Source organism: Manis javanica, chromosome 4 (assembly GCF_040802235.1).
Source record: "Manis javanica isolate MJ-LG chromosome 4, MJ_LKY, whole genome shotgun sequence".
NCBI classification, from domain to species: Eukaryota; Metazoa; Chordata; class Mammalia; order Pholidota; family Manidae; genus Manis; species Manis javanica.
Window position 1 is genome coordinate 43,048,737 of NC_133159.1, and position 19,531 is coordinate 43,068,267.

General features: G+C 45.1%; 1 protein-coding gene across 3 annotated transcripts in view; it reads right to left on the minus strand.

Moving 5' to 3' along the window:
• GLIS1 (GLIS family zinc finger 1) overlaps window positions 1-19,531 on the minus strand; it is a 233,631-nt gene that overhangs the window by 94,314 nt on the left and 119,786 nt on the right. For all 3 annotated transcript variants that reach the window (XM_073233966.1, XM_017673931.3, XM_073233965.1), the window contains exon 3: window positions 11,155-11,326. In XM_073233966.1, the coding sequence (XP_073090067.1) occupies window positions 11,155-11,326 (172 nt within the window). The remainder of the gene's footprint in view (window positions 1-11,154; window positions 11,327-19,531) is intronic.

Consider the following 19,531-nt stretch of genomic DNA (forward strand, 5'->3'; position numbering starts at 1 on the left):
TAATATATCGACAGTGGAGGAAGAAGAAAAAGAAGGGAGAAAAAAAACTTTTAGGTTGTGTTTGAAATAGCATAATGAGTTAAGGGAGACTGTTAGATAATAAAGAAGCTGCCCTTTAAACTTTGGTAACCACAAATCCAAAGCCTGAAATGGCAATAAGTACATATCTATTGATAATCACCCCAAATGTAAATGGACTGAATGCAACAATCAAAAGACAGAGTTACAGAATGGAGAAAAAAATAAGACCCATCTATATGCTGCCTATAAGAGACTCACTTCAAACCTAAAGACATACATAGACTATAGTGAAGGGATGGAAAGAGATATTTCATGCAACTAATAGGGAGAAAAAAGCAGGAGTTGCAGTACTTGTGTTAGACAAAATAGGCTTCAAAACAAAGAAAGTCACAAGAGACAAAAAGGATATTACATAATAATAAAGGGGTCAGTCCAACAAGAGGATATAACCATATAAATATCCATGCACCCAACATAGGAGCACCTAAGTATGTGAAACAAATACTAACAGAATTAAAGGGGAAAATAAAATGCAATGCATTCATTTTAGAAGACTTCAACACACCACTCACTCCAAAGGACAGATCAACCAGACAGAAAATAAGTAAGGAGACAGAGGCACTGAACAACACATTAGAACAGATGAACCTAACAGACATCTACAGAACACTCCACCCAAAAGCAGCAGGATACACATTTTTCTCAAGTGTACATGGAAAATTTTCTAGATCACACACTAGGACACAAAAGAGCGTCAGTAAATTCAGAAGGATTGAAATTGTACCAGCCAGCTCTCAGACCACAAATGTATGAAACGAGAAATAAATTATGCAAAGAAAACAAAAAAGCCCACAAACACATGGAGGCTTACCAACATGCTCCTAAATAATCAATGGATCAATGACCAAATAAAAACAGAAATCAAGCAATATATGGAGACAAATGAAAACAACAACTCAACATCCCAAAATCTGTGAGATGTAGGGAAGGAAGTTCTAAAAGGAAAGTATATAGCAATATAGGCTTACCTTAAGAAAGAAGAACAATCCCAGTTGAACAGTCTAAACTCACAATTAATGAAATAGAAAAAGAAGAACAAAGGAGGCCCAAAGTCAGTAGAAGGAAGGACTTAATGAAGATCAGAATGGAAATAAATAAAAATGAGAAGGATAAAACGAAAGAAAGAATCAATGAAACCAAGAGCTGGTTCTTTGAGAAAATAAACAAAATAGATAAACCCTTGCCAGACTTTTCAAGAAAAAAAGTCTACTCACATAAAAAGAATCAGAAATGAGAAAGGAAAAATCACTATGTACTCCACAGAAATACAAAGAATTATTAGAGAATACTATGAAAAATTATATGCTAACAAGCTGGATAACCTAGAAGAAATGGACAATTTTCTAGAAAAATACAACCTTCCAAGACTGACCCAAGAAGAAACAGAAAAATCTGAACATACCAATTACCAGCAATGAAATTGAACTGGTAATCAAAAAAATACTTAAGAACAAAACTCCAGGACCAGATGGCCTCACCACTGAATTTTATCAAACATTTAGAGAACACCTAATACCCATCCTCCTTAAAGTTTTCCAAAAAGTAGCAGAGGAGGGAATACTTCCAAACTCATCACTCTAATACCAAAACCAGGCAAAGCACCACAAAAAAAGAAAATTACAAACCAATATCCCTGATGAACATAGCTGCAAAAATACTCAACAAAATATTAGCAAACCGAATTCAAAAATACATCAAAAAGATCACCCATCATGATCAAGTAGGATTTATTCCAGGGATGCAAAGATGTATAATATTCAAACATCCATCAACATCATTACACCACATCAACAAAAAGAAGGATAGAAATCACATGATCATCTTGATAGATGCTGAAAAAGCATTTGACAAAATTCAACATCCATTCATGATAAACATTCTCGACAAAATGGGTATAGAGGGCAAATACCTCAACATAATAAAGGCCATATATGACAAACCCACAGTCAACATCATACTTCAGAGTGAAAAGCTGAAAGCTTTTCCTCTAAGATTGGGAACAAGACAAGGAAAAGCACTCTCCCCACTCTTATTCAACATAGTACTGGAGGTCGTAGCCATGGCAATCAGACAACACAAAGAAATAAAAAGCATCCAGATTGGTAAGAAATAAGTTAAACTGTCACTGTTTGCAGATGACATGATATTGTACATAAAAACCCTAATGAATCCACCCTAAAACTACTAGAAGTAATAACTGAATTCAACAAAGTTGCAGGATACAAAATCAATACACAGAAATCTGTTGTACTCTTATATACTAATGATGAACTAGCAGAAAGAGAAATCAGGAAAACAACTCCATTCACAATTCCATCAAAAATAAAATACCTAGGAATAAACCTAACCAAGGAGGTGAAAGACCTATACCCTGAAAACTGTAAGACACTCATGAGAGAAATTAAAGAAGACACCAATAAATGGAAACACATCCTGAGCTCATGGATAGGAAGAGTTAATACAGTTAAAATGGCCATGCTGCCTAAAGCAATCTACAGATTCAATGCAATTCCTATCAAAATACCAACAGAATTCTTCAACAAACTGGAACAAATAGTTCTAAAATTCATATGGAACCACAAAAGACCCCAAATAGCCAAAGCAATCCTGAGAAGGAAGAATAAAGCAAGGAGGGATTATGCTCCCTGACTTCAAGTTCTACTACAAAGCCACAGTAATAAAAACAATTTGGTACTGGCACAAGAATAGACCCATAGACCAATGGAACAGAATAGAGAGCCCAGATATAAACCCAAACACATCTGGCCAATTAATATACGATAAAGGAGCCATGGACATATAATGGGGAAATGACAGCTTCTTCAACTACTGGTGTTGGCAAAACTGGAGAGCTACATGTAAGAGAATGAAACTGGATTACTGTCTAACCCCATACACAAAAGTAAACTTGAAATGGATCCAAGACCTGAATGTAAGTCATGAAAGCATAAAAATATTAGAAGAAAACATAGGCAAAAATTTATTGAATATAAACATGAGCAATTTTTTCCTGAACACATCTCCTTGGGCAAGGGAAACAAAGGCACAAATGAACAAATGGGACCATATCCATTTAAAAAGCCTCTGTACAGCAAAAGACACCATCAGTAGAACAAAAAGGCATCTAACAATATGGGAGAATATATTTGTAAATGACATATCTGACAAGGTGTTAACATCTAAACTATACAAAGAGCTCACATGCCTCAACACTCAAAAAGCAAATAACCCAATTAAAAAATGGGCAGAGACACTTCTCCAAAGAAGAAATTCAGATGGCCATCAGAACATGAAAAGATGCTCCACATTGCTGATTGTCAGGAAAATGCAAATTGAAGCCACAATGAGATATCACTGCACACCAGTTAGGATGGCCAACATCCAAAAGACAAAGAACAATAAATGCTGGCGTGGATGTGGAGAAAGAAGAATCCTCCTATATTATTGGTGGGAATGTAAATTAGTTCAACCATTGTGGAATACAATATGGAGGTTCCTCAAAAAATTCAAAATAGGAATACCATTTGACCCAGGAACTCCACTCCTAGGAATTTAGCCAATGAAAACAAGATCACAGATTCAAAAAGATATAAGCACCCCTATGTTTATTGCAGCACTATTTACAATAGCCAAGAAATGGAAGCAACCTAAGTGTCCATCAGTAGATGAATGGATAAAGAAGATGTGGTACATATACACAATGGAATATTATTCAGCCATAAGAAGAAAACAAATTCTACCATTTGCAACAACATGGATGGAGCTAGAGGGTATTATGCTTAGTGAAATATGCTAGGTGGAAAAAGACAAGTACCAAATGATTTCACTCATTTGTGGAGTGTAACAACAAAGAAAAACTGAAGAAACAAAACAATAGCAGGCTCATAGACTCCAAGAAGGGACTAGCAGTTACCAAAGGAAAGTGGGTGGGGAGGGATGGAGAATGGGATTAAGGGGCATTTGATGATTAGCACACATAATGTAGGGGAATCACAGGGAAGGAAGGCAGTATAGCACAGAGAAGACAGGTAATGACTCTAAAGGATCTTACTATGCTAATGGACAGTGACTGCAATGGGGTGTGTATGGGGGGGGATTTGATAATATGGGTGAATGTAATAACCACAATGTTGCCCATGTGAAACCTTTGTAAGATTGTATATCAATTATACCTTAATAAAAAAAAAATAAAACTCCTCACTGAAAATGCACCTGGTCACCCAAGGGCTCTGATGGAGATGGACAATGTGACTAAGATTCCTTTCACACATGTTAACACAACATCCATTCTGTAGCCCATGGGTCAAGGAGCAATTCTGACTTTCAGGTCTTATTATTTAAGACATAGATTTCATAAGGTTATAGCTGCCATATAGTGGTTCCTCTGATAGATCTGGGCAAAGTAAATTGAAAACCTCCTGGGAAGGATTCACCATTCCAGATGCCATTAAGAACATGGGAACAGGCCAGAATATCAACATTAACAGGAATTTGGAATCAGTTGATTCCAACCGTCAAGGATGACTTCAAAGGGTTCAAGACTTAGGAGGAGGAAGTAACTGCAGATGTGGTGGAAACAGCGAGAGAACTAGAGTTAGAAGTGGAGCCTGAGGATGGGAGTGAACTGCTGCATCTCATGATAAAACTTGAACAGGTGAGCAGTTGATTCTCATGGACGAGCAAAGAAAGTGGTTTCTTGAGAAGGAATCTACTCCTGGTGAAGATGCTGTGAAGATTGTTGAAATGATGGCAAAGGATTTAGAATATCATAAAACTTATTGATGAAGCAGTGGCAGGGTTTGAGAGGATTGACTCCTATTTTGAAAGTTGTTGTACTGTGGGTAAAATGCTATTAAACAGCATGGCATGCTACAGAGAAATCATTTGTGAAAGGAAGAGTCCATCAATGCAGCAAATTAAGTGTTGTCTTATTTTAAGAAATTGCCACAGCCACCCCACCTTTCAGCAACCACTACCCCTGATCAGTCAGCAGCCATCATCAACGCGGCAAGAGCCTCCATCAGCAAAAGCATTGTGAGTCACTCAAAGGGCAGGTGATGGTTAGCATTTTTTAGCAGTAAAATATTTTAAAATTAAGGTATGTGCATTGTTTTTTCAGATAAAATGCTATTGCACACTTAACAGACTATAGCGTAGTGTGAACGTAACTTTTATATGCAAAATTCATTTGACTCACTTTATTGCAAAATCTGCTTCATTGTGGTGATCTGGCACCAACCCTGAGATATGTCTGTAGTGAGTTCTGGAAAAAAAGGCTGAGGCCAGAATTTTAAAGGACCCCAGGTCTAGTTTGTTTTAAATTCTGCCTACTCGTCTCTTAGATCTTTTTTAATTTTTTATAGTCTTTCTCAATTTATAAAAATGTTGTGTGACATTTTGCCCTGATAATCTGTCCTTTCTACTGTGAATGTCAGTGGTTAGGGGTTATCCTAGGAATAAATGAGGAAAAGCCTCTCCTGGGGGCACCCCAGAATTTCAAGCCCAGACACTATGGTTGCATAAAATGCAACTTTGGGGAGAAGCCATGGGCAGCATGTGGGAGGCAGAAGACCAGGGTCTGAGGCCAGGGCTGACCACTCCCAGCTGAGCAAACCTGGGCAAGGCACTCTGGGACTCTCTCCTCACCCCAACATTTGAACAGTTTTCCTCCTGACAGTGAGCATGGTGTGATGGGCATGGCCAGACGTGGTACAGACATGATATCACACATATAGTACATGAGTTCCTAGAGAAGATCTTTCCCAAATGTAGTAAAATTAAGTGCAGACAGACACATAGCCTGCTAGTCACAGCAAGGTGACATTGGGCTGAGGGTCAGAAAAGACCATTCTGGCTGGCTTGGCAGAATAGCAAGCCTGCTTAGGTGTCCAAAGTGTGACTAGGACACCCCATATGTCTTTGGGCCTGTCTGAGCCTTAGTTTCCTCACCTGTGAAATAAGGCCAAACCTTCCCTACCTCAGAGGGTGGCTGCCAGGATCATATGAGATGACAGACTCTGTAACAACCCACTAGAAAGATGGCAGGTGAACAGGGCCTCCCTACTACCTATTACTGTTGCTGTCCTGGAGCTCTTGGTAGCCAGAACTGTGGGGTCATCCCCTGCCCCTGCTTCCCAGTGTGACCCTACAGCCCCACTCCTCCCTCTCTGGCTCCCTGCAGCTGTAGGCTCCCCAGCTGCAGCAATGAGGTGCAGGGAGAGGAAGGGACAGGGAGAAGGAAAGGAGGAGCCCAGAGCTCTCAGAGAGCTGGGTTCCAGGACTGTGACCCCACAGATAGGAAAGGAGCCAGAGGGCGCAGTGTAGCCTGCTGTCATGAGCAGCAACCAGTGGTCTGGCTTGGACCAGAACGCAGGCACCTGTCTCCTGGGTATGTATGTGTCTCCTGTGCAGACAACTGCCCTGAATGCCCCTGGGGTAAAGGCTTGGCTCCTCTGTTAGTTTCCCAGCTGCATGTGGATAATTCTACACTTCACTCAGCAGATGCCTCTCTTTCCTGCCCAGAACAAAGTGGGTCAAAGTGGGTCACTGGGTGGAATCAGGAGCTTGGATTCTAATGCGCACGCGCGCACGCGCGCACACGCACGCACACACACACACACACACACACACACACTCTCTCTCTCTCTCTCTCTCTCTCTCTCTCTCTCTCTCTCTCTCTCTCAAAGTGGGTCACTGGGTGGAATCAGGAGCTTGGATTCCAATGCGCGTGCACACACACACACACACTCTCTCAAAGTGGGTCACTGGGTGGAATCAAAAGCTTGGATTCCAACACACACACACACACACACACACACACACACACACCCTTCTCTGGAAATACAAGTTGTGACTTTGTGAACTTTAATAAAAAGTCAAAGCATAGCTGTTCCTTGCATGGTACCCATCCTGGACCTGGCAGAGGTGGGCAGCCAGGTAAGCACCTGTTCAGAGCAATCCCTTTAAAAACAACATTAGGTTAAAACAACTCGCCAGGAGAAGAGAACAGCTGTAGTGGCTTGTGGCTGAGTTACTTGAATAAGAGACAGCAAAATCTCAAAGGGCATGGGGCAGGGAGGGGACAGGTTAAGCCTTCGTGTCTCCTGGCTCCAAACACCAGCTGATGCAGTCCCCTGCTTGCCATTGCTGTCCCATGAGGCCAGGCAGCTTTCCTGCCCCTGCTTTGCCACTGAGCCCTGTGCACCCCAGGCAACTGCCATTATATCTCTAGAAATTGTGAGCCTCAGTCCCTACACAGAGCAGATAACCACTGAGCAACCCTACGTGCCAGGCACTTGCCCAAGGGAGGCCTCATGCAACCTTAACACAGTAGAACGATGCATGGTATCTGCTGCATGCATGACCAAACTCTTCAAGGGGAGTTCCCCATCTGTTTTACACCTCGGAAAACTGAAACAACTGGCCCGAGCCCTCAGAGGCACTCAGTGATAGAGCAGGAATTTGAACCTGGATCTGTTTGAATCAGAAGCCCGGGATTTTCCTACAACACTCTACTACCAGGAGCCCCAGCTTCCTCATCTGTAAAATGACCTAATCAGATGACCATTACATTTCCTGGCAGCTTCAGCATTCTGAGTATCAAGGATTCAAATGTTCTTCTGGCTGGCTGTCATCCTGAATGCCAGAAGGGACCTACTAAAATTGGGAAAATCAGTATTTCTTCAGCAGAGACTCTAGAAGAGAGGAGGGTGATCTCAGACCTCACAGGTTCCACAAGCCCACTGGGTCACAGGGGCTGCAGCTGGGCTATGGGGCAGCGAGTTCACTCCACAGGTGTTTACCTCAGTGCTGGCTGATGCTGGGGACACAAGACAGTTTGCAGACCAGGTCCTTGCCCTTCAAAGTTCCCTTTCTTGTGGTAGAGACAGGGGACCAACCCCTGTGGGAACACTTCAACTCTGCTGAGCAGTAGGTAGAGTTCTGGCAAACAGAAGGGAGCCAGGGGGCTCTGAGGGCTCGTGTGGGAAGATGGGAAAGTGAGCAGCCCATGGGGAGCAAGGGCAGGAGGCCAGAGTGGTGGGCAGGCAGGGGCCAGGCCACAGGGTGCCTTCCCATACCACCTATTTCGATTTCCATCTTACAGGCTAGGAAAAGGGGGTTGGAGAGGGTCAGCTTCTTGCCCAAGGTTGCCCAGAGAGCTGGTGATGGAACTAGCACTTGAACTGCACATAACACAACAGCATGCTGACTGTGGTGGTGGTAGGCAGTAACTTTAAGCACAGAAATGACAAAATTAAGATATTGCTGAAACTTCTTCAAACTCCTCACCCCTTGGCTGGGTGAACTCAGGCTAGTGCAGCCTCTCTGGCCTGTTTCCCCACCCTATGGAGATGTGAGTTGAGTTACTACATGAGAAGTGCTTGGCCCCGTGTGTGGTTCAGAGAAAGCACTCCAAGGTTGCTGCTTATCAGCAGCAGGGCCTAAACCACCACCGGGGGCATGAGGATTAAATGGAGAATGTGCACAAGCCACAGCCACTTAGGAAGTGGGAGCTACTTGTGGGAATCCAAAGGGGGCTGGTGTGGCAGCTGCTTGCAGGGACCTCAGCAGTGGATGGAGGGGCCTGAGATGGGGAGCAGTCAGCATGAATGCAGAGGAGGGCCCACAAACACAAGGTAATCCAGTGGGAGGGAGAAGGACAGGATAGGACTGGGTGTGGGAGATGGGCTGGAACCCTCTTTCTCTTTAGGAAAATGAGGGAATCTGGAAGTGCCAGATAAATAACAGAGAGGGTAGCAACTCAGGCAGATGCTGGATGGGGCTCTGGATACAGACTCTCCTGTGCCCTAAATTGTCAAAATAACATTCAAAATGATAAATGGTATTTATGATTGTCTCTACCAGAAAAAAAACCCAATTGCTTAGTTTTCTCTAGGTTTGCATAGCTTCTACCCTGAGATAGAAAGAATTTCACTGGAGAAACCGGACGCTGCTGCAGGGAGCCTCAGTGAACAAATGTGCCGGCTATTGCCAAACAATGCATGGCTCCACGTCTAAAAGATGCTTGCTCCTGGTTGGGTCCTGCATTGTCCCCCCACCCCAAATTAATGTGTTGAAGCCCTAACCGCCAATGTGACTATAGTTGGAGATATAGGGCCTTTAGGGAGTAATTCAGGTTAAATGAGGCCATAGGGCCTCTAGTATAACTGACCTAATATGACTGGTGTCCTTATAAGAGGAAAAGACACCAGTGGGGGTTGCAATGTCATGATTTATAAGAAATTTATATTTGGCCATTCAGATGACCAAATGTATTTCTCAGATATATTTGGTCTCCATCCACAGCTTCTGAAAATGCTTCAGAGCCATAAAGGTAAACTAGGTGTCTTGTGACTTTCGGACCCCATCTGATGGTGGGGACTGGTTGCCAGGAGAGCCAACCACGTGACTAAAGGGTTGAAACTTTCAGTCTCACCCCCTGACTGCTGGAGGCTGAACCAGCCAATGGCCAGTGACTTAGTCAATCATGCTGTGTAAGGAAGCCTCCATAAAAACCCAAGAGAACATCTGTTTGGACCTTTTCAGAGAGTGTTCATGCTTGGGGAACCAGAACGCTTCCACATGCTGCTAAGCCAGGCCCCAAACTGCATGAGGATGGAAGCTCCTTCGTTCATTTAGGACCTTGCCCTATATATTCTCTTCATTTGGGTATGGATACATACCCTTTATCATATCCTTTAATAAACTAGTAAATGTAAGTGTTTCCCTGAGTTCTGTGAGCCACTCTAGCAAATTAATCAAACCTAAGGAGGAGGTAAATGGAACCTCCATTCTGTAGCCAGTAGGTCAGAAGCCCAGGTAACAGCCTGGGGTTTGCAACTGGCATCTGAAGTAAGGGTATGGGGCAGTCCTTGTAGGACTGAACCCTTGCCCTGTGGAATCTCATGCCATCTCTGGGTGGATATTGTCAGAACTGAGTTAAATTCTTGGACACCCTGCTGGTGCAAGAAGGCAGCCATCTGCAAGCCAAGGAGAGAGGCCTCAGCAAAAAGCAAACCTGTTAACACCTTGATCCAGCCTCAAGAACTGTGAAAAAAAAAATTTCTGTTGTTTAAAACACCCAGTCTGTGGTGTTTTGTTATGGCAGCCTGAGAAGACTAATGTCCTATATGTCAGAATACTCCCTAATATCAAAGAAGGCCACAGGGAATCTGTAGCTCAAAGAAAGATGATTCCATGTGGGAAGAATAAGCATTCTTCTGCTTGTAATCTCTCCCGCTGGAAAGTAAGCTCCATTGAGATTTCTGCTTCCTTCACCAAGGCACTCAGCACCCCATAGTGCCTGGCACATGGTAGATACTTGATAAAATGGCTGGTAAAGGAATGAAATGCAAAGAAACAATTGGGCCTGATTGCAGAATCTTTGACCTATGCAACAGGCCTTGAGCCAGCAGCCCCAGGCAGTGGGGTGAGGGCTCTGGGGCTGAGCAGGTGGGCACAGAGGCCTGTCTGTGGTTGGCCTTTTCCCAATATCAAACTAGAGGGAACAGAGGCCTGGCTGGGACCCCAGGAGAAGCTGCATGAGGCATATTCCAGCCCAATACACCATCTGATTGAACATCTGTCCAGAAGTGGGCATCACTGGAAATGTGCAAGCACTGAATGATAGTTACCTGGCAGGGTTCTGTGGGGTGGTGGCTTCCTGGGGCAGAAGATGGCCCCTGGGGAAGGAGTGAGTCCTCTCTGCTCTATTAGTCACCCAGGGATGCTACAGTGTGTATGCACCCTGAGCTGCGCTTTCCTTCCCCATCCCACCCCTGAATCTTCCTCTTCTGAAATTACTGATTGTCTGTAAAAAGCCACTTCAGTTTCTGAAATGGGAAAACACACTTCAGTAAAATCATCTCTGCCTTTCATAAGGCCTTGCAATGCAGGTGGTGTGGGGCCTAGACCAGGCAGCTGTCATTGAGCTTCTGAGCTCTGGCTGGTTCCGGCCCTCCTGTGCCTCAGTTTCCCTGTGTGTTTGTCCCATGAGCCAGGCAGACTAGGTGAGGTCTGGGGCCTGAAGGACATGTCCAGAGGGCAGCTGATGAGTGTGGGTGGGGCACATACCTGCTAGGGTGGGGGAAATGCAGCAGCCTCTCGCAGGCTGGAGGGTGGCCCCGGGCTGGCAGGGTTCCTGCAGGGAGAAACAGGGCCTGGTGGCAGGTGGGACCCTCAGCAAGGTCCAGGTCCAGCAGACTCTTCTCTGAGCCTGGGGTGCAGTGGCTGTAGCTCCCATTCACTACACAGAGAAAGACAGGAAGAGGGGGCAAAGTGAGTGGAGACAACCTGCAGAGGGGCACAGGGAGAGAGCAGTCACTGGGGTACAATGTGGGAGAGCACCTTTGAGCCAACACTAACTGGACCCCTGCTGCAGTTGAGGCACCAGGGATACCTCACTGAATTCCCATAATCACCAGTGGGATCAGTAATAAAACCCCCAATTCTCAAATGTGGATGCCAAGCTCCAGCGGTTAACCATTACACAGATGCCAAGCACTTAACATGTACCCACCACCACTCCAGTTGCAAGAAACACTGGTGAATAGACACCAAACTCCTGTCTCATGGAACTTGCAATCTATGGTCCTCATGTTGCTCACCAAGCACTCACAAGGTGCACAAACACATGCTAGGGCTGCTGGTCCAGGGCTGTGCTGCCCAGCAGGCCGGGGAAGGGGCCCTGACATTTGTATGTCAAGGAGCAGGTGCTGTCCTGTTTATCACCAAAGCTCAATCTACATTGCTTTCCAAGTTACAGCACACCACAGAAATGCAGGATTCTGTTATTCATACCTCTGCATCCTCCACAGTGCTTCAGCAGCCTATCATATGCCCTGTCTTGCCCAGCCACTAGGTTTTCATGGAGACTAACTGGGGCAATAGATGTGAAAGCCCTTGAAAACCTATATAAAGTACAACAAAAATGTTGGGCATGGTTGTTATAAGCTACTTCTCCTCTCAGGGCTGTAGTTTTCTCATCTATAGTGTCAGGAAGGTTAATCTGGAAAGGGTCTTCTTAGGCTTTTGGCCTTGTCACATAGCAAGATTGTGCTAAGGAGGAAAACACATGGGCTTTGGGGCCTTGGAATGAGTCCTGCTGCCCCAACCAAGTCTGTGGCTCAGACAAGTCCCTCCGAGGCTGACCCTCAGGCCCCCTGTGTAAAGAAGAGACAGCCACATTGGTTCTGCAGAGATGCTGTGAGGTTTTGAGAGCTGAGGTGCAAAGCCCCTAGTATCTAATAGGTGCACCAGGAATGGAAATTGTTCTTATTGTCAAATAGCATTTTGAAAAGCATAAAGTATCTTACAGATGTAATAAATATTATAAACAGGCCCAAATACTGTCCAGATACTATCAACACTGGACAAGCTCAACCACAAGGGTAAGCAAAGAGCTAACACCAGAACACGTGCAGCCCCTCCGCGTAAGGACAAGGAGACCAACAGAAGCACCATCCGCTGAACGGTGTGGGAGGCCCTGGGTGCAGGCTGGCGGTTTACACCACCCTCCCATTGGGGCCTCTGCACTGCCTTCCAAGTAAGTAGTAGTATCCTCACTGTAGAGAGGAGAAAGCAGAGGCTCAAGCTTAAATTACTCTCCCAAGGTGCAGTCTGGGCAGGATCTCTGGCCAAGTCTGTTACTTGGACAGAATTGTTAAGTAATAAAAAGTGGCCTCTTAGATGCCCTCTCAAAAAAAAGGTCAATTCTCAAGGAATATAATTTAACATAAAGGCAGGGGTAGCCACTAAGGGGTAGTCTTTAACAAACCCCCAGATGTACCCAAAGCTCTTAGGGACAGTTCTAGTCAGTAAAGGCTCCCTGCTTCATCAGCCCCCAGCATAATGCACACATCCTCCCAGGGGGCTTAGATGGAACACACTTGCCTGCTCAGCTACTGAGATTATCTTTTTTCTAAAGATAATGTTTCATGTTTGTCCAAATTCATTTTGATGGATTTACAAAGAGCATTTCATCACTAAGAGGCATATGTCTGTTAAAAAATTTAACATTTGAAATTGGTTATTCTTCATCTTTTAAATAAATTCACAACAATAAAGGGTTGATTATTTGGTGGTACACCTATGTATTTTCTGTGGTGCCACTGGGAAGACCTTACATATTGTTGAAGTGTAGTTACTGAACAGGGAAAATTTTAAAGAAAGCAAGTTATAAAACAGTTTTGTACATTATGATCCCACTTCAGTTATAAGTCTGTATGTTTATATTCATACAGGAAAAAGTCTGGGAGAATACATCGAAACGTCTGAATGAAAGGATTATGGATAATTTTATCTTTCCTGTTTGTACTTTCACATTTTCTCCAATGAACATGTATTACTTGTGTGGTAAAAATAAAAGTTATTTGAGAGAAAAAAAAAAGTGGCCTCTTAGAGGGTCAAATCCAACCCTATCCTCAAGGATCCACTTCCCCAACCATAGGCAGTCCTTTAGCACATGATTACCTCTGTGCCAAGTCCAGACACTCAGTGCTAACTCACCTTGTGCCTGAGGCTCAAGGCAGGCACCAGGCATTCACCTGCCTAGTACTTCACAGTTTGCAGATGAAAATGCACCGCTCTCAGAGGGTGAGGGGCTCAGGTGAGGCTCCGGGTTCCCAGGCACAGGCTAGCCTGCTCAAGAGGGCTCAGATAAAAACTGGCACAGAAGCGGCCCTCTGTCACCTTCCCAGGCAGCATCTTACTGGGAGGAACACTCACCCCGCTGACTTTGGCTGCTGCATGGCCAGCCCCTTGCAAGCGTATTTTTAAATAACTTTTTGGTTGTTTTTTAATTAAAAAGAAATCCCTGGTAACAAATGTGAATGGCCTGAGTTAATGAGATCAGGCTGCCTCTCATTTAACTCTGTCTCTGCTTGGCGGTCTTTGCCTTTTCCAAATCATTTCTGCATGCAACTTTATTGTCCCATTGAGGCAAACTCTGGGCCTGGTCCTCAGAAAACTGTGGATAATTTTATGACCACTAATAGCAGTTGGAGCAAAGAGAGCTTAATCATCACATGGCACTGTTTGGCCAGGGTCCTCCTCCCAGAGTCTTTGGTTTGGGGAGGTGGCTCTGAGCTTCCTTCCAGGACCCACCAGACCCATTGGGGGCCTTGGAGTTACTCCTTCACTCAGCGCATGTATGGAATACTGGAAAGAAGGTCCCTGGGAAGGTGCCAGGGAGCCTGGCACTTATCAAGCTTGTTTGTCAAGCCCTTCCTAGGTGCCAGGCACATTCTTTTCTTTCAAGTGTCCATCCTGTGAGGCAGACTAATTCTAGCCATTTTTCATATGAGAAAAAGTTGAGGTTTGGAGAGATTAGGCTCAGGGGTCTGTAAGAGGTGAGGCCACAATTCAAACCCAGATCTCTCCAACTTCAAAGCCCAACTTCTGTCCTGCTGCCTTTTAGGCAACTGATGAACTGGGGACCCAGAGAAAAATTCCCCACCTTTGACTCCAGTGAGAATAATGTTGGGGAGCCTTTTCAGCCAAGTACAACCATTACAATGACTCCTAAAATTCAGTCTTTGGGATAACTCTGCTAGGTGGCTAGGCCACTCCATCCACAGAGGAGTTCACAGAGAAGTTTAGTGGTTTACCCAAGGGAGATGCAAACACATCATCTCTCTGGGGGAAAAAAAACAGTCATTAATCTGCAAACTGGGGCCTGTTTGTATCTTGTCCACTGGATACAGTAAGAGTTTTCCTACAACAAATAAGCAGTCTGGCTCTAGGAGAGTGGAAGGAAAGAGCCCCTTCTGTCACAGGTTGGCACTGCTTAAGACTCCAGTCTATTTAAGCCCATCTTGGGTGACCCTCAAAGCGCCCTGGACAAAAGCATCAGCCTTGGCATCTGGCAGAGGGACATGAACACCAGAGCTAGCAGTGGCTGCCTCAGGTCACACAGCAATGGCTAGCATAGTTGGGGTGTGAACCCAGATTTCCCAAAGCCCATACCAGATGCCACCCCAGGACCATCTGCTTTCTCAAAGGCTAAAAATTAACCAGAGGCTGTAATAAGTGTCCCAGAGATTCTGCCACCACCAGAAAAATGTGAGCACTGTCGCCAGTACCCACCATACGTCCAAGTCAGCCAGGAGACCACCCACTGCTCTTTTGCCTGTTGGCCTCCTGCCTCTCTGTCCCCAGAGGTGTCACAGGATCCACCCCTGCTCACTCTCCATCTCTGGGAAGCAAGGATGAAGTCTTTCTCTGGGTAGGCAGGAGAATGAGGGGTACTCTGGCCCCACTGCCCTAGGCAGGCTGAGGGTGTCTGGGAAGGGGCTGTACCCAGCAGCCATGTCTCCCTGTGTGCCAGTGGTGGCCAAGAGCAGACCTGGACCTGGCTTTCCCCATGTAAATTAAGCTTCTTGGAGGCCTGGAAGGTAAGGGGGTTCTGTGTTTTATTTTTACAAGTTACTGAGAAATCATAGAATATCAAGCCTGGAGCTGATTGACCATCTATTTAATTAACAGATGAAGAAACTGGGGCTCAGAAAGGGAAAGGACCTCCTTGGTATCTCAGCAAACCCATAAAAAAGAGCCTGGACTGGCACTCCTGGGGCTAGGTAAGAGTTTGGTTTGGTTTCTTCTTCAAGTCTCTGTTTTCTCATCTGTAAAATGGTGCTAATACCTGCTTACAAGCCTGCAGTAACAAGGGACATTATGCATGCAGTGTACTTGGCATGGTACCTAGCTCACAGTAAGCACTCGGAAAGTCCTGAGGGTGATAATGAAAATTATTTCTTGTCCTATTTATTCTCAAGTAAGGATGGGGCTGGGAGGCAGGGCCTTTATTCTATCCCAGGAAGGTCAGTTTGGATGACCCCAAGACCAGACTCAGAAGGACAAACCCCCAAGGCTCAGAGGTCACCAAACGCAGGACCTGGCAGCCTGAATGAGGTCACAGCCAGCAAATCTAAGCAAACGGCTCCAGTTACACATGAGAGAGCTTTGCAAATTACTGTAATGACTTGGCTATAAAGTGGTACCACATATAAGGTGACTCTCCACAAAAATTTTAATTTAAGCTGAAACTTGCCAAGTCTGCATGAGAGGGACAATGATGCATTCAGCATCTTGGGCCCACATGCCATCAACTTGCAGTCCCAGGAACAGCCAGCATCAGAGTCTAGGGAGGCCTACTCAATGACTGCTCCTCGCTTGCCAACAAGCAGACTTTTAGTGACCATTAAGTGCCAGGCTGGTGATAGGATACATCACTTTACAGTCTATAAAATATTTTGCAGCCATCACTTATGAACTTTATACCATCACTCAGGAGTTGGCTGGGCAGGCTCAGAGGGGGCAAGCAATTTGCTTAAGCTCACACAGCAAGTGTAGGACTCAGAGTTACAATGGTTCCTCCTGACTTAGCCATCTAGTCAGCAAACCTTTTCTGAAAGGCAAGACAGTAAATATTTTAGGCTTTGTGGACCATGTTGCCTCAGCCACAACTACTCAACTTGTACCATGAAAAGTAGCCATAGACAATACTTAAATAGATAAGTGGGGCTCTGTTCCAATAAAACTTTATTTAGAAAAGTAGCTCACTGGCCCTTGGGCTGTAATTTGCCAACCCCTGAGCTAGTACAATGGTTAGAACAGGGCTTTGCAGTTAGAAAGACAGGGATTCAAAATCTACAGCTATCATACCTTCCTGTAACTGTAAAATGGAGATAATTTTACAGAGTGGAGTTGATGATGTGAAAACCAAGGTCAAGTACTGAACACAAGACTAGCCCCTGGTGGGCATTCAATGAATGGAAGTGCTTTCAGCCTGGCTTGGGGGCCCTCACAGCCTGGGCTCACCCTTCTACCTGGGCGTTACCTTGCACTCCCACAACGCTTTGCCTCTGTGCTGCGCACATGCTTCCCAGCCAGTGAGGGCAGCCTGGCATTCCCAAGCCCCTCTGGGCCCTCAGCTCCTCTGAAGTGCACCTCCTTCCAGAACATTCTCCAGTCTCTCCTGCCTTTCCTGAGCTCCCCCACTTCAGCTCACAGCAGTCCCTGTGAACAGCTGCTGTTCACGGTGCACCTTCTGTACCCCCAGCGCATGCCCAATACTTGACACTTTATCTTTGAATCTCCACAGCATCACCACAAAGTCAAGTTAATAATTAATGTTTTTAAGTGCAATTAAAGCTCTGCCTCCCCTACGATCTGTGAAATCCTTCAGGACAAGGATTGTGGAGCCCCAGAGCTACTGCACGTCAGTACAGCCAGAGACATGATTTTGTCCAACTTAGTTCACATACAGAAAACAAGGGCCCAGATGAGGGAGAGGCTTGTCCTAGTCACACAGTGAGCAGGTGCTCTAGACACCTAGGCTCCACACTGAGAATATTCCCCTCATTCTATCACATGGTTAGATCCACAGTAGGCGCTTGAAACACTGGGAAGGTGGGTAGCTGGAAGGGCTGTCCCAAGTTCACTTTGGTACCTGGCACTGTTCGCCTCTTAGAAAAGGCCCCTCCATTTGCTTTCTTTACAGGCAGGGGAGACATGGTCACAGCCTCCAGGGGGTGATCTTTGTGTCCAGCAACAGAGGCCTGCTGTCCAAGGCAGTGAGCACCAGTAGCCACAAAAGGGCAGCCCCAGGCTAACAGGGTCTTGAGTCTGAGCCTGGGCTCTGTAGGCCTGGTGGACGGCACGAAGTGGGGGCTTCTAAAAGAGGAAAAGCAGGAAGGCAGACAGGTGGCTTTTTCTCCAGTCTCCACAGACCAGGCAGGATAGGCTAACCTAGGCCCACCTGCTCATCCCTCATCCTGGAGCCACTGTGGGGCCATTCACAGCCATCAGCAGGCCAGTAACCTTGGCAGGGCCTCTGCAGTGACAGCTCTTGATGCTCAAGGCCTCATGCCAGGCTTATGGCTACCTATCATCTCTTACCCCAGATCACAGAAACTCTATAAATTCCCTTTTAAAGCTAGCTAGATTAATGTGGACCTGGGCTAGTGAAACCTGAGCAGGCTCACCTTGGGTTGGCACCTCGAAGAAACCAGAGGAAGCACATAGCTCTGTCTCAGCCCAGGGCCAGCAAGTGAGTCACCCAAGGCTGGTTACATGTGTATGGGCAAGATGTATGTAGATAAACACATACATGGGCCAAGTTTTCCCTAGACTCTCTTATTTCTACCAAATTAGCACATTTTTGTTGTAGAAAAATTAGAAGATATACCTAGGCACCAACTAGACATCAGAGATCACCTAAAAGGCCATGACCCAGAGAGCCATAGCATACCTGATGGTGCACATAAAGCTTTGTGGTATTTCCCTGTGAAGATACATGTTTTTTGGCAAAACAGGATGATGTACTTATTTTCTTATACTCTGCTTTCTTCATTTAGTAATGTCTTATGAATACTAAAGTTTATGGAGCCCCTGTTATGTGCCAGGCTTAGTACTAAGCTCTTCCCATGACAGAATTACTAATGCCATTTGCCAGAGGAAAAGTAAGTGACTTGCTCGAGCATTGTGGAAGTGCAAGGTAACGCCCAGGTGGAAGGGTGAGCCCAGGCTGTGAGGGCCCCCAAGCCAGGCTGAAAGCACTTCCATTCATGCAGCTGGTAAATGGTAAGGCTGAGATGCAAAACCATCTCTTTTGGAAGACAGTGCTGACCTGGACATTGTTTCACATCACTAAGGGATTTAGAGTCAATGTACCTGACTATTTTCCAGTAGATTAGTCTACTTGGGCTGCCATAACAAAATACCATAGACTGGGTAGCTTAAACAACAGAAATTAATTTTCTCACATTTCTTGAGGATAAAAGTCTAAAATCAAGGTTCTTGTCGATTTGGTTCCTGGTGAGAGCTCTCTTCCTGGCTTGCAGACGGCCACTTTCTCATTGCCTCTCATATGACCTTTCCGCAGTGCATGCAGAGAGAGAGAGAAGGAGAAAGGGAGAGAGAGAGAACACTCTGATATTTCTTCTTATAAGGACGCTAATCTTACAGTCTTAGGGCCTCACCCTCATGACCTCATTTAACTTTAATTACCTCCTTAGAAGCTCCATCTCAAAATACAGCCACATTGGGGGTTAGAGCTTCAACATATGAATTTGGGGGGACACAATAATCCAGTCTATACACCTAGCATTAATTCCCACCCTAATAGGATCCCACATTTCCTTTATCTGTCTATGGTGCTTGAGAAGGAATGACAACATAGCATATCAGGTAAGAGTGTAGATTATGCAGCCTAACTAGGTTTGAATCCCAGTTTTACCATTTAGTAACTGTGACCTGTGACCTTGTTTAAGTCAAGTGACTTAGTTTCTCTGTGCCACAATTTATGAAGCTGAAATGGGTTCATATATCACATGTAAAGTATCTACAACAGTATATCTGGCACAGAGTAGGCACCATTTAAGTGCTCTCAGTGTTGTTCTTATTAATTCCACTCCAGGATGAGGTGCAGAAGTTGAACTCATCAGCATGA